The sequence below is a fragment of the Scomber scombrus genome, chromosome 5 (assembly GCF_963691925.1).
Source record: "Scomber scombrus chromosome 5, fScoSco1.1, whole genome shotgun sequence".
NCBI lineage: Eukaryota > Metazoa > Chordata > Actinopteri > Scombriformes > Scombridae > Scomber > Scomber scombrus.
Window position 1 is genome coordinate 5,502,281 of NC_084974.1, and position 10,424 is coordinate 5,512,704.

Sequence of the window (10,424 nt, forward strand, 5' to 3'; positions counted from 1 at the left end):
ACATACAGTATAAAGTTTCCTGTATTTCCCAGCTGTGTTTTGGAAACTGTGTGTATCCATCCTAATGGTGGAAAACTGTAATATCAGAAGCTATTGAAGATGTGGGGAAAAAAGGGGAAAGAGTTAGGGAAAAAGTGTTATCTGGGACAGACTAAGAATTATGGGGTGAGTGTGGGAGGAGGAGTGGTGTTGTTGTCGGTTAGGAACATATGACACAGCAACGCACTCACACTCCTGCTCCCCTTCCCCACATACACACACACACACACACACACACACACACACACACACACACCCTCCTCTTCCTCCTCTCGGAGACGGATGTGGTTCAGTCACCACATCCTAGCGCTGTTGTCGCCGCCGCCGTTGCCGCCACCGCTCTGATCTCGGCTAACTAACCCGAGATGTGACAAGAAAAAATGGATGGAGAGGGAGGAAAACAAGAGAGTGGGAGAAAGTGTGTGTGTGTGTGTGAGAAAGAAAGAGAGAAGAGATTTTTGCAGGAGACAGATGTGAGCAAGGGATGAGAGAGAGAGAGACAAGAGGAAAGAGGGAGGGGTTGGGGGGGGGAGGTAGAGAAGATGGACTGCATACACACTCCTCACACATGTCAGTGGTTAGTGGTCTGTGGGCTGAGATGGATAGAGGGAGGGAAAGAGGGAGGAGGAGTGATGAAAGGCGGGTCTGTTTTTAATTCTGCCAGGAATTGCGTGAAGGGCCGATGCGCCTCTTTTGAGCCTGGAGGTGAGAGAGAACGTCCATGAAAAGTATGCGAAAAAGTTTGAGCTCGGCTACTGCCATGTGACCCCTCCGAGTGTCCTTGAGCTAGACGCTGAAGCCCAAAGCGCTGACTCATTTAATATCAAGCTGAGCAACAGAAGCATTGAAGCCACATACTGCACTTCTTATAAAGAAGAAGATTCCTTTATTTCTTTCTTTAGATGAGCGAACACACTTCATTTTTTGAGCATTTTTTAAAGCGTGTCACCATTTTCAAGTGTTACTGATTTACACTCCTGTATATGTTTTTTTGTTTTTTTTTGCACCTTACCTCCCTCTCATTATTCATTTCATTCACTTCTCCCCAAAAAAATTTCGAAGTCGCCTTTCCCTCTCCGTCTCCGTCTCCAAGCCCCCTTCTCCTGTTCCCACTCCGTTTTGGCTCCTCGCTGTGTGGATTTATGGCACATGTATATTTATATTGAACAGAGGCCCCGAGGTCATAAAAGTAACATTTCTTCAACGCGCTTGTACATCTGTCCTATTAATCCAACATTTCTCAACGTCCTCAGCAATCTCCCCCCCCCCTCTCTTTCTCTCTTCCCCTCACCCCCTCTCCTCCTCTCCTCCTTCCCTCACCCGTCCTCCCGGAGTCCAGTCTGTCTGCTTAAAATTAAACCTTGCTCAGTATGAAACGTGTTAAGGCAATGCAAGCCATATTTCTTTTTTTTTTTTTTCGCCAAGGTTTTTTCTTTTTTTTTAGTGTGCGCTTGTGAGTGATTTTAAAGCATGTGTTTTATGCAACATGACTGTTTGTGTCCTTAGCGGTTTCTGACTGAACTAATCTTATTATAAGGAGATTTTACTGTCCCCCCCCCGTCCTGTTCTGCTCTCATCTGTGCTCCGCTCATCTTTGTTTAATATAAACCGAAGTTAGTTTTAGTTACTTCTTAAAAAGTTGAGGTTTAGTTACTTTTCACATCACATCCACAAGGTCTTAATGTGACATTTTCATCTCCGGTATTGAAAAGACTGTTTGTTTACAGAGAGAGGAAAAAAAAGCTTTCATATTCACCCGTTTTGTTGACCCAGATAAACCCCAGCATCTCAGCCTCAAGCTAACTATTTCAATCTGTCCAGGATCCAGATTTCGCCGAGGTGCTGACAGACCTGAACAGCCGAGAACTGTTCTGGTTATCTCGTGGTCAGCTGGAGATCGCCGTGGTGACCGAGGGTCAAGATCCACTGCAAATCTCTGGATTCATTACAGGCAGAAAATCTTGCGACAGTAAGTATACACCTTTCCACAGGTGAACGTAAATCATCATTTTCCTTCTTCGTGTCTGTTTTCCATATTATTGCGGCGAGTTGGTACCAAACAGCGTCGGGTCAACAAACAACTGAGGTTGCTAAGAATGTGTTTTTTTTTTGTGCTGTCGTTCGTTTGTGCTCGTCCATCTGCGGCTGTTTTTGTCATTCTCCTCCATAAATACTTGCTCTCCTTCTTTCTCCCTCCGTCCTTTCAAGTCTTATCGCTGGGGGAAAACCATGTTTATAGACCTTCTGTTTAAATTGGTGGCCCACCAAGACTGTGTATGCTTGTGTCTGTTTGTGTGTGTGTGTGTGTGTGTGTGTGTGTGTGTATGTGTGTGTGTGAGAGAGAGAGAGACAGAGGTTTCAGGAATGTTGTGGACAGCCCAATCGTCTGAAACCGTTAAAAGCACACACATGGTCTTTTCATGAGACGCATATTTGAACATCGAACATCAAGGTGTCCAAACGCGCTTTGAAACGGCGCTTTCATTGTCTAACGCGCCCGCTCACGCAAAACACACGCACACATATGCATAAAGTTGTTTTTTGAGTTGTTGTTTTTTTTTTTGCATTAGTCCAAGTTTTGAAAATGCACCCACACACACACACATACACACACATGCACACGCACACTCAGACCGACACACACTGGCGCTGCCAAGGTCACAGTCTGCTGGACCTGACTCTCCATGCCGGTGTTCCAGTGCTGTGATTAACAGCTTGACGTTATGTGTGAAGAATTCAAACCCAACACACTCCTTTCCCCTCTCCTTGCCTCCTTCTCTCTTTTTACCCGCTTTCATTCTCTCATTCTCAGTCTCTCTCTCTCTCTCTCTTCGTGTCACCGTCTCCTCATCTGTCGCCTCTCTACGTGTCCCTTCGGTGTCATTCCTCCTCCTCCTCCTCCTCCTCCTCCTCCAACTCTTCTTCAGTCTTCTGCCATTTTTTTCCCCCCTCGTCCCTGTGTCACTTTCAAATGTTCTCTCCACTTTTCTCATCCTTTTCTCTCTTACTCATTCCCTCCTGTCCTCTCGGTTCCTCGGCTCGATCTTTCTAAGCCCTGCTGCTGCATTCAGCAAGCGTTACCTCATTCTAAGGCTTAACCTTGGGTGGGTTTCTGTATGTGTGTGTGTGTGTGTGTGTGTGTGTGTGCCAGACAGTGGAACAACATGTATGTTTTTGGCCCAAGGTCTCACACACAATTACACAAGCAGACTCGCCTCCTGATTAGCGGTCCAATTGAGTCTGTCCCCTAAACGACTGTTCCTCGGTGGAGGGATGGCGTGCGTGTGTGTGTGTGTGTGTGTGTGTGTGTGTGTGTGTGGTTGCAGGACGTGAGGGAATGCGGTGTGCCCCCTTTCTTTCCCCTCCTTCAGCTTACCAGCAAATTTAAACATGACATGAAATCATTGCCTCATCTCACATGCTGTCAGGCTCTACTATGGTTTTAAGGGAGGGATACTCCGAGGGGAAAAGCGATGTTTTTTTTTAGATAAGTAATGTGTGCAGGAATGTGCTCCAAAGTTGATTTTTGATATTAATCTGCTTTCATCTGGCTCAGCCATCCAGAGTGTGATGTCCAGCGGTGATGCATTGACTCCAGGGAAGACGGGAGGTGTGGGCTCTGCTATCTTCAACCTCCATGATAACGGCACATTAGACTACCAGGTATTTAAATGGATCTTTTTGATCCAGTTATTTGTTATATTACTATTACATGTCACTTTTACTATTTCATTCTTTTATCTCATCTGTATTAGTGGATTCTGATTACTTTAAGCCTCACATACTGTTCATATTCTGGCTCATAATTAGTCTCCACACCAATTCACATTCACAAATTCCCCATCAGTCGTTAATAAATGGTTGATTAATTCTTAATGAAGCTGTCAGAGAGTAAACAGAGTGTTTATTTATGGAAAAAAGAAATTCACAATCACTATATTATGGTCCAGGAGAACATTTTATATAATATGATGAATACAACATGTCTAAATGCAGATTTTTGGACATTTGCATATACAAAAATGTGTATCAGCTGCACAAAAATACAAATATGATGCATTTTTTTGTTTATTCAGGGTCACATTAGGAAAAGTCCCCCTAAAAGAAGCTCTCAAATGTAAAAATGGGACAAATTTGACCCTGTATGTAAGGGTTAAATAAATGTTATAGTAATTTCAATAGAATAGAATAGAATCACAGTAATAAAACAGGACAGAGAACATAAAATATCATCAAACAGACTTCCCCCCAAAAAAACAAATCTGATCAATAATCAACCCCCCACCTTCCTCCTCCAGGTTCAGGTTGCAGGTCTCACCAGCGACGCAGTCGGCCTCACGATCGAGCTGAAGCCGCGGAGGCGTAACAAGCGCTCTGTGCTGTACGACCTGACGCCGGAGTACAGCAAGTCCACGGGCCGGGCCACGGGCAGCTGGAGTCGTTTGGAGGCCCGACACATCCACATGCTGCTGCAGAATGAACTCTTCATCAATGTGGCCACGGCTCACAACCAGGAGGGGGAGCTGAGGGGGCAGATCAAGGCCCTGCCTTTCAGCGGCCTGGAGGCACCCAGACATGGTATGGAGTCTCTGAATAACGTAAATGTAATAAATGTACCGTTAATACCTATATAAGTATTGGACGCACTCTAATTTAGCCCTGAAATATCATGGAGGTTTAACATTAGCACCACCATACTTTAAATCCATCCATATATCTCATTTAAGCATTTTCTTCCTCCTTTAGAGTTGCCCATCCCTCTGGCTGGCCACTTTGTGTTCCCACCAGTAAGATCTGGTGCTTCTGGCCACGCCTGGGTGTCAGTGGACAAGCAGTGTCACCTTCACTACGAGATCATCGTGGCGGGCCTCAGCAAGACCGACGACCTCACTGTGAACGCCAACCTCCACGGGCTCGCTGAGATCGGAGAGCTGGACGACAGCAGCGCCACCCACAAGAGGCTGCTGACCGGCTTCTACGGCTCACAGGTACACCAGCGTACACACACACACACACACACACACACACACACACACACACGAGATGAATGCAACTGTGTGTGCACAAGCCCACAAACACACCGAATGAAAGCCGAAACGCCAACATACTCACGTCGCCTTCTCTCTCCTCTCCTCCAGGCTCAGGGAATCTTGAAGGACATCAGCGTTGAACTGCTTCAACATCTGGACCAAGGAACAGCATTCATCCAGGTCAGCACCAAGCTGAACCCCCGAGGAGAAATGCGTGGACGGGTACGTAAAGACATTTTTATTATATTATTTTTAGGCATTTGGGAGCCGATACTTTTTTTTTTTTTTTGCAAGATTGAGTTATTCCTTTTAATGGTTCTTATTGTTGGTGTTTTTTAAAATGTATTATGAAATTTGATGCAGTATCTCTAGTCAGACACTATACACGTATTGGTCACCTTAGTGTTAGACTTCCTGAAGTAAACAACGTCAGATGGAAGTGGGTTTTTTAAAATGAGTATCAGCAGCTTTAACACAGAAAATGGGAATGGAATTGAAACCCATATCTACATCCATCCATGACACACAGCACAGGCATACCTCTGCTGCACAATGACCTAACCAACACATTTGGTTGAGTAAAGCACACCTGTTTTACTATTACAAGACAACCATTTTACTACTATAATTCTGTAAAACGCCAGTAGAGCACGCTAGTCAAGAACAAGGCATAACTAGAGGCCTGTGATTTACGATGCGGGATACACAGACAAAATCCCAGCATTTGACAGTAAGGGCCCTCCATGATATAGAGGGATAACATCATTTTCTGCTCAATCTTTGGCTTCTATAACCTGATTCTTTATAATACAGGATTATGAGGGCATGAGCTGATATTAAGACATTAAGTTGAATATTAAATTGAAATTTTTTTTTAAAAATTTGAGATTGTTTCACTTTGCAATTTCAAATCCTCAGATATGTTTGAGATTTTATGAGATTTTTATGAAATTCTTCTCTAATATAAGAAAGGTAAAGCAGAAAAAGTGAGTGGATTAAAGAGGAGTAGTGAGTGGGAGTGCCTGGGGGCCTCCTTTAACCACCTGAGTGTTTATGTGTCTGTGTGATTGCTCACTTAGCACTCACTAGCCCACACAAACACACACTTTCACTGGCAGGTGCTGTCTGCTTGCAGAGATTTTGTTGAAAAGTAAAAGTTTTATTGGGGTTCAGAAACACACACACACACACACACACACACACACACACACACACACACACACACACAAACACAGACCACAGTCGTTCACAAACCTATTTGCAGCTCTGCAGGTGTAGTGGTAGATGAGCTCTTTTAGGCAGCCAGGTAATAACAAAGAAACACACACACACACACACACACACACACACACACACACACACACACACACCAAACACACACACACACACACACAGTAGAGTCCAGCTGCTTTAATAGCAAACAGGGCCAACACATAAACAACCATCTGCTCTGGAGAACAGAAATTCTACATTAAGGAACAATTAACCAGTCAGCTCGACACCAAATTCAGATCAGCTGTGGCCAACAAATCACTTAATGTGCTCATCTCCCTTTTTGTTCTTTTGTCTTTCTTTCTTTCTTCTTCCATCCTTCTCTCCCCTTTACCTCAATCTATCTCTTTCTTTTTTTCTTTCTTCCTTCCTTTCTTTATTTCTGCACTTCCTCTCCAGATCCATGTGCCAAACAACTGTGAGTTTGGGACCAGGGGGGAGGTGGAGGAGGCCGAGTTTGACGACCTTTTCGTAAAAGACCCAGAGGAGCTGAAGAAAGACCCCCATACCTGCTTTTTTGAGAACCAACACCACGCTCACGGCTCCCGCTGGACTCCCAACTACGACAAATGTTTCTCCTGCAGTTGTCAGGTAAAGTCAACAAACCCAAAGGCAGCAAATGAAACGTGTCGACGTTTATGAAGAGAAACTAAGAGATGCATTTGTAAGGGACTGACGAAACTCCTCTTTGTCTCTCTTTCAGAAGCGAACTGTGATCTGTGATCCGGTGATCTGCCCGGTGTTGACCTGCTCCAGAACCATTCAGCCTGAGGACAAGTGCTGCCCGATCTGTGATGGTGAGCTTTATGTTGTTCATGAGATATCATAGATTGTGAAACTTTTTTTTGTTTATGATGGTATAGTGACTCCTGCAAGTTCTCAATTGTGAGGTGATTTTATCCTTTTGGGTGAACTTCCAAAGTGCTCCCTAAAGCAATCATAAAATGGAAACTAATCCTTTTTTATGTCTCCATTTCCTTTTGCCTGCGCAGAGAGGACGGAGCCCAAGGACATGAACGCTCCAGACAGAGTAGAAGAACATCCTGAAGGTAGCAACTTACACTCCTGTATCTGAATGAGCTTCTCTCTCTCCTTCCCTCTCTTTGTTTCATTTGATTTGTCTCTGAGGACTTTTTCTATTTTTCCTTTTTATCTCTCTACACTGTACTTCTTTCATCGAATTTCCACCTCCAACTCTAAATAGTTTTCTTGCCAATTATCCTCTGTAACCTTTCCTGTCCTCTTTCTGTCTCTCAGGTTGCTACTTTGAAGGAGACCAGAAGATGCATGCCCCAGGAACTACGTGGCATCCCTTTGTACCTCCATTTGGCTACATTAAATGTGCTATCTGCACTTGCAAGGTAAATATACATCAATAAATCCACTCACATCTGGTTGGCTTTACTTTCCATTAGCTCTAAATGGATCATTTATCTTGTATTAGACTCCAAAGAAACTGAAGCATAAATTTTTCATCAGTTTATTCTTGGAAAATATTCAGACTTGCAACATTTTAAATGGAAAAACCCACTGAGTCAACTGTATATGTTGCTGGGAAACAGAAAACAATGGTTGCTAGCCTGCAGCTAACCCTACATTGTATCCATAGGGTTCAACAGGCGAGGTGCACTGTGAGAAAGTGACGTGTCCGGTGCTGACATGCAGTCATCCAGTGAGACGGAATCCCTCCGACTGCTGTAAGGAGTGTCCGGATGAGGACAGGACCCCTGCAGGCCTGGAGCACAGCGACATGATGCAAGCAGATGGTCCGAGACACTGCAAATTTGGCAAGAACTATTACCAGAACAGCGACAACTGGCATCCCTGGGTACCCGTGGTGGGGGAGATGAAGTGCATCAACTGCTGGTGTGATGTAAGTATAATGAGAGCCAAGAAATGCGACTCAAGTGGAAATATTATCACTTTGCCGGATATTTACTGACATATAAGTATATGTAGTTGACATAACTTATTAATTTAACTAAAGTTGATTAGGTGATTAATATAATAATAATGTTTTTTTAAATAGAGTGTAGCAAAATGAGTTGGTTCCTCCTGACATTCCTGTAGAGGGAACATTCTCCCCATCTCACATTGTCATATAAGTTCCATGTGTTATTCTCACCTGTGCTGCTACATTTCACCTCATTTCACTAACCCCTCCGTCTCCCTCTATTATTTTCCACAGCATGGTGTGACCAAGTGTCAGAGGAAGCAATGTCCAGTACTGACCTGCACCAACATCTCCCGCAGAGAGGGCTCCTGCTGTCCTGAATGCCTTGGTGAGCAATGAACACACACACAAAACACACCAGCAGGGGTTAAGGTTGATAAGTCTGACTCTTGTACTTCTAATAATGATAGAGGTACTTCACTGAGCCATTATATGTAATAATAATAATAATCTGGCAAATATGCAATAAAATCTTTTTCATTTACTAGTGCGGTGCCCGTTCAAAATGCGCCTGTTCAGAACGGGCCAATTCAATTAAATTCAATTCAGTCTTTATTTATATAGCGCCAAATCACAAGAGAAGTTATCTCAAGGCACTTTTCATATAGAGCAAGTCTAGACGTACTCTTTAATTTGATTTAAAAAGACCCAAAATTCCCCCATGAGCAAGCACTTGGCAACGACAGCGAGGAAAAACTCCCCTTTAACGGGAAGAAACCTCAAGCAGAACTGGGCTCAAGGGGGGGGCGACCATCTGCCTTAACCGGTTGGGTTGAGAAGGATGGAGAGAGGAGCAAAGTACACAGAGAGACACAGTAACAACGACAGTGATAATAATAACAGAAGTAACCATTGAGACGAGAGAGCACAAAAACTCCAGGGAAGAAGTGGAGTTAGTAACGTGAATACATGTTAATGCTACTTGAATGCATAAAAAAAATGAATACAATTGATGTGAGGTGTGAATGAGTTTATACACTAACATTAAAAAGACACTAACATTCTATTATACATAGATGTCATCAATAATAAGTACTATAATAGTAAATACATGTTCTTTTCTTATTTTAAGTAGCCTAAAATAAGGGCAACAATCATTGTGTATTGGGCTCTGAGTGCTTCTAAAACACAGGTGACCCACAGTTAACTATGTACCTGAACACCTCATGTGCTCACCGATTGCTAGTTTATACAAAGTTTATTAATATTAAACGTGTTGTGTGTCCGAGTTGCACCAAATTTGACACTGCACTCCCCTTGGGTCGCCAGCCATACATCCAGCAAGTGTGGAGTCAATCAGATACGGTTCAAGAGATATGTGAAAGCCATACATACATTTAGAGATTCCTTCCTTTATCACAGCGATACATTCATTCAGCCACACCTAACAAGATTCTGACCTTTGTGAACTTTGGTCCTTAATCGATTTTTCTTTTTTTCCCTCCATAGATTCCAAAGAGGAAGACGACCTGATGATGAAGGCTCCAGACAAAAGGCGAAGCTGGAGACATTGATCGACCCCCACCTTTACCCAGTTAACCCTCCTCCTCCTCCTCTTCCTCCTCTTCCCATATGGACCCAAAAACCCAGAGCTGCACACTGGGTATTCTTCCCTCCCCCCCCTCCCTCACCTCACCTCACACCCACCCTGTCATCAGCTTCAGGATTGTAATGAACAGAGAAGAGCAGAAATGGATGAATAATAAGAAATGAAAACAGAAAATATACCCAAAGACTCTTTTAAGTGACGGGATGAAGCAATGGAGAGGACCAACCGGACTTTACAAACCTGCTGCCGTCTGTTTCCTGCCTTCCTCTTTTTTCTTTTTTTTTGGGAATTTCTTTTTGCTCAGTTTTTTTTTTCTTTCTGTTTTCTCAGCAGGACAAAAGACATAGATATAAAACACAGCTGTTCAGTGGGATTATTTAGCTGTTGTTGTTCAAAGAGGTTCAACTTGGTTTTTGAGTGGCGAACGTTGGCAACATTCGGCGAGTTGTATTTTATTGACAGGGCTTCTTTTTGAAGTAAAGCCATAGCTACTGACCGGAGAAATGAAGAAAGTGTTGCTTTAATATGTGTGAATGTGTATGTGTGTGCATGGATATGTGTGTGTGTGTGTGTGTGTGTG

At 43.5% G+C, this 10,424-nt stretch overlaps 1 protein-coding gene across 1 annotated transcript in view; it reads left to right on the plus strand.

Moving 5' to 3' along the window:
- chrd (chordin) overlaps positions 1-9,809 on the plus strand; it is a 17,519-nt gene extending 7,710 nt beyond the window's left edge. The window contains exons 10-21 of the mRNA XM_062419039.1: positions 1,861-2,008; positions 3,596-3,702; positions 4,338-4,617; positions 4,786-5,027; positions 5,178-5,291; positions 6,741-6,932; positions 7,045-7,149; positions 7,336-7,390; positions 7,599-7,702; positions 7,951-8,214; positions 8,530-8,623; positions 9,745-9,809. Coding sequence (XP_062275023.1) covers positions 1,861-2,008; positions 3,596-3,702; positions 4,338-4,617; positions 4,786-5,027; positions 5,178-5,291; positions 6,741-6,932; positions 7,045-7,149; positions 7,336-7,390; positions 7,599-7,702; positions 7,951-8,214; positions 8,530-8,623; positions 9,745-9,809 — 1,770 coding nt within the window. The remainder of the gene's footprint in view (positions 1-1,860; positions 2,009-3,595; positions 3,703-4,337; positions 4,618-4,785; positions 5,028-5,177; positions 5,292-6,740; positions 6,933-7,044; positions 7,150-7,335; positions 7,391-7,598; positions 7,703-7,950; positions 8,215-8,529; positions 8,624-9,744) is intronic.
- Positions 9,810-10,424: the final 615 nt, after the last annotated feature.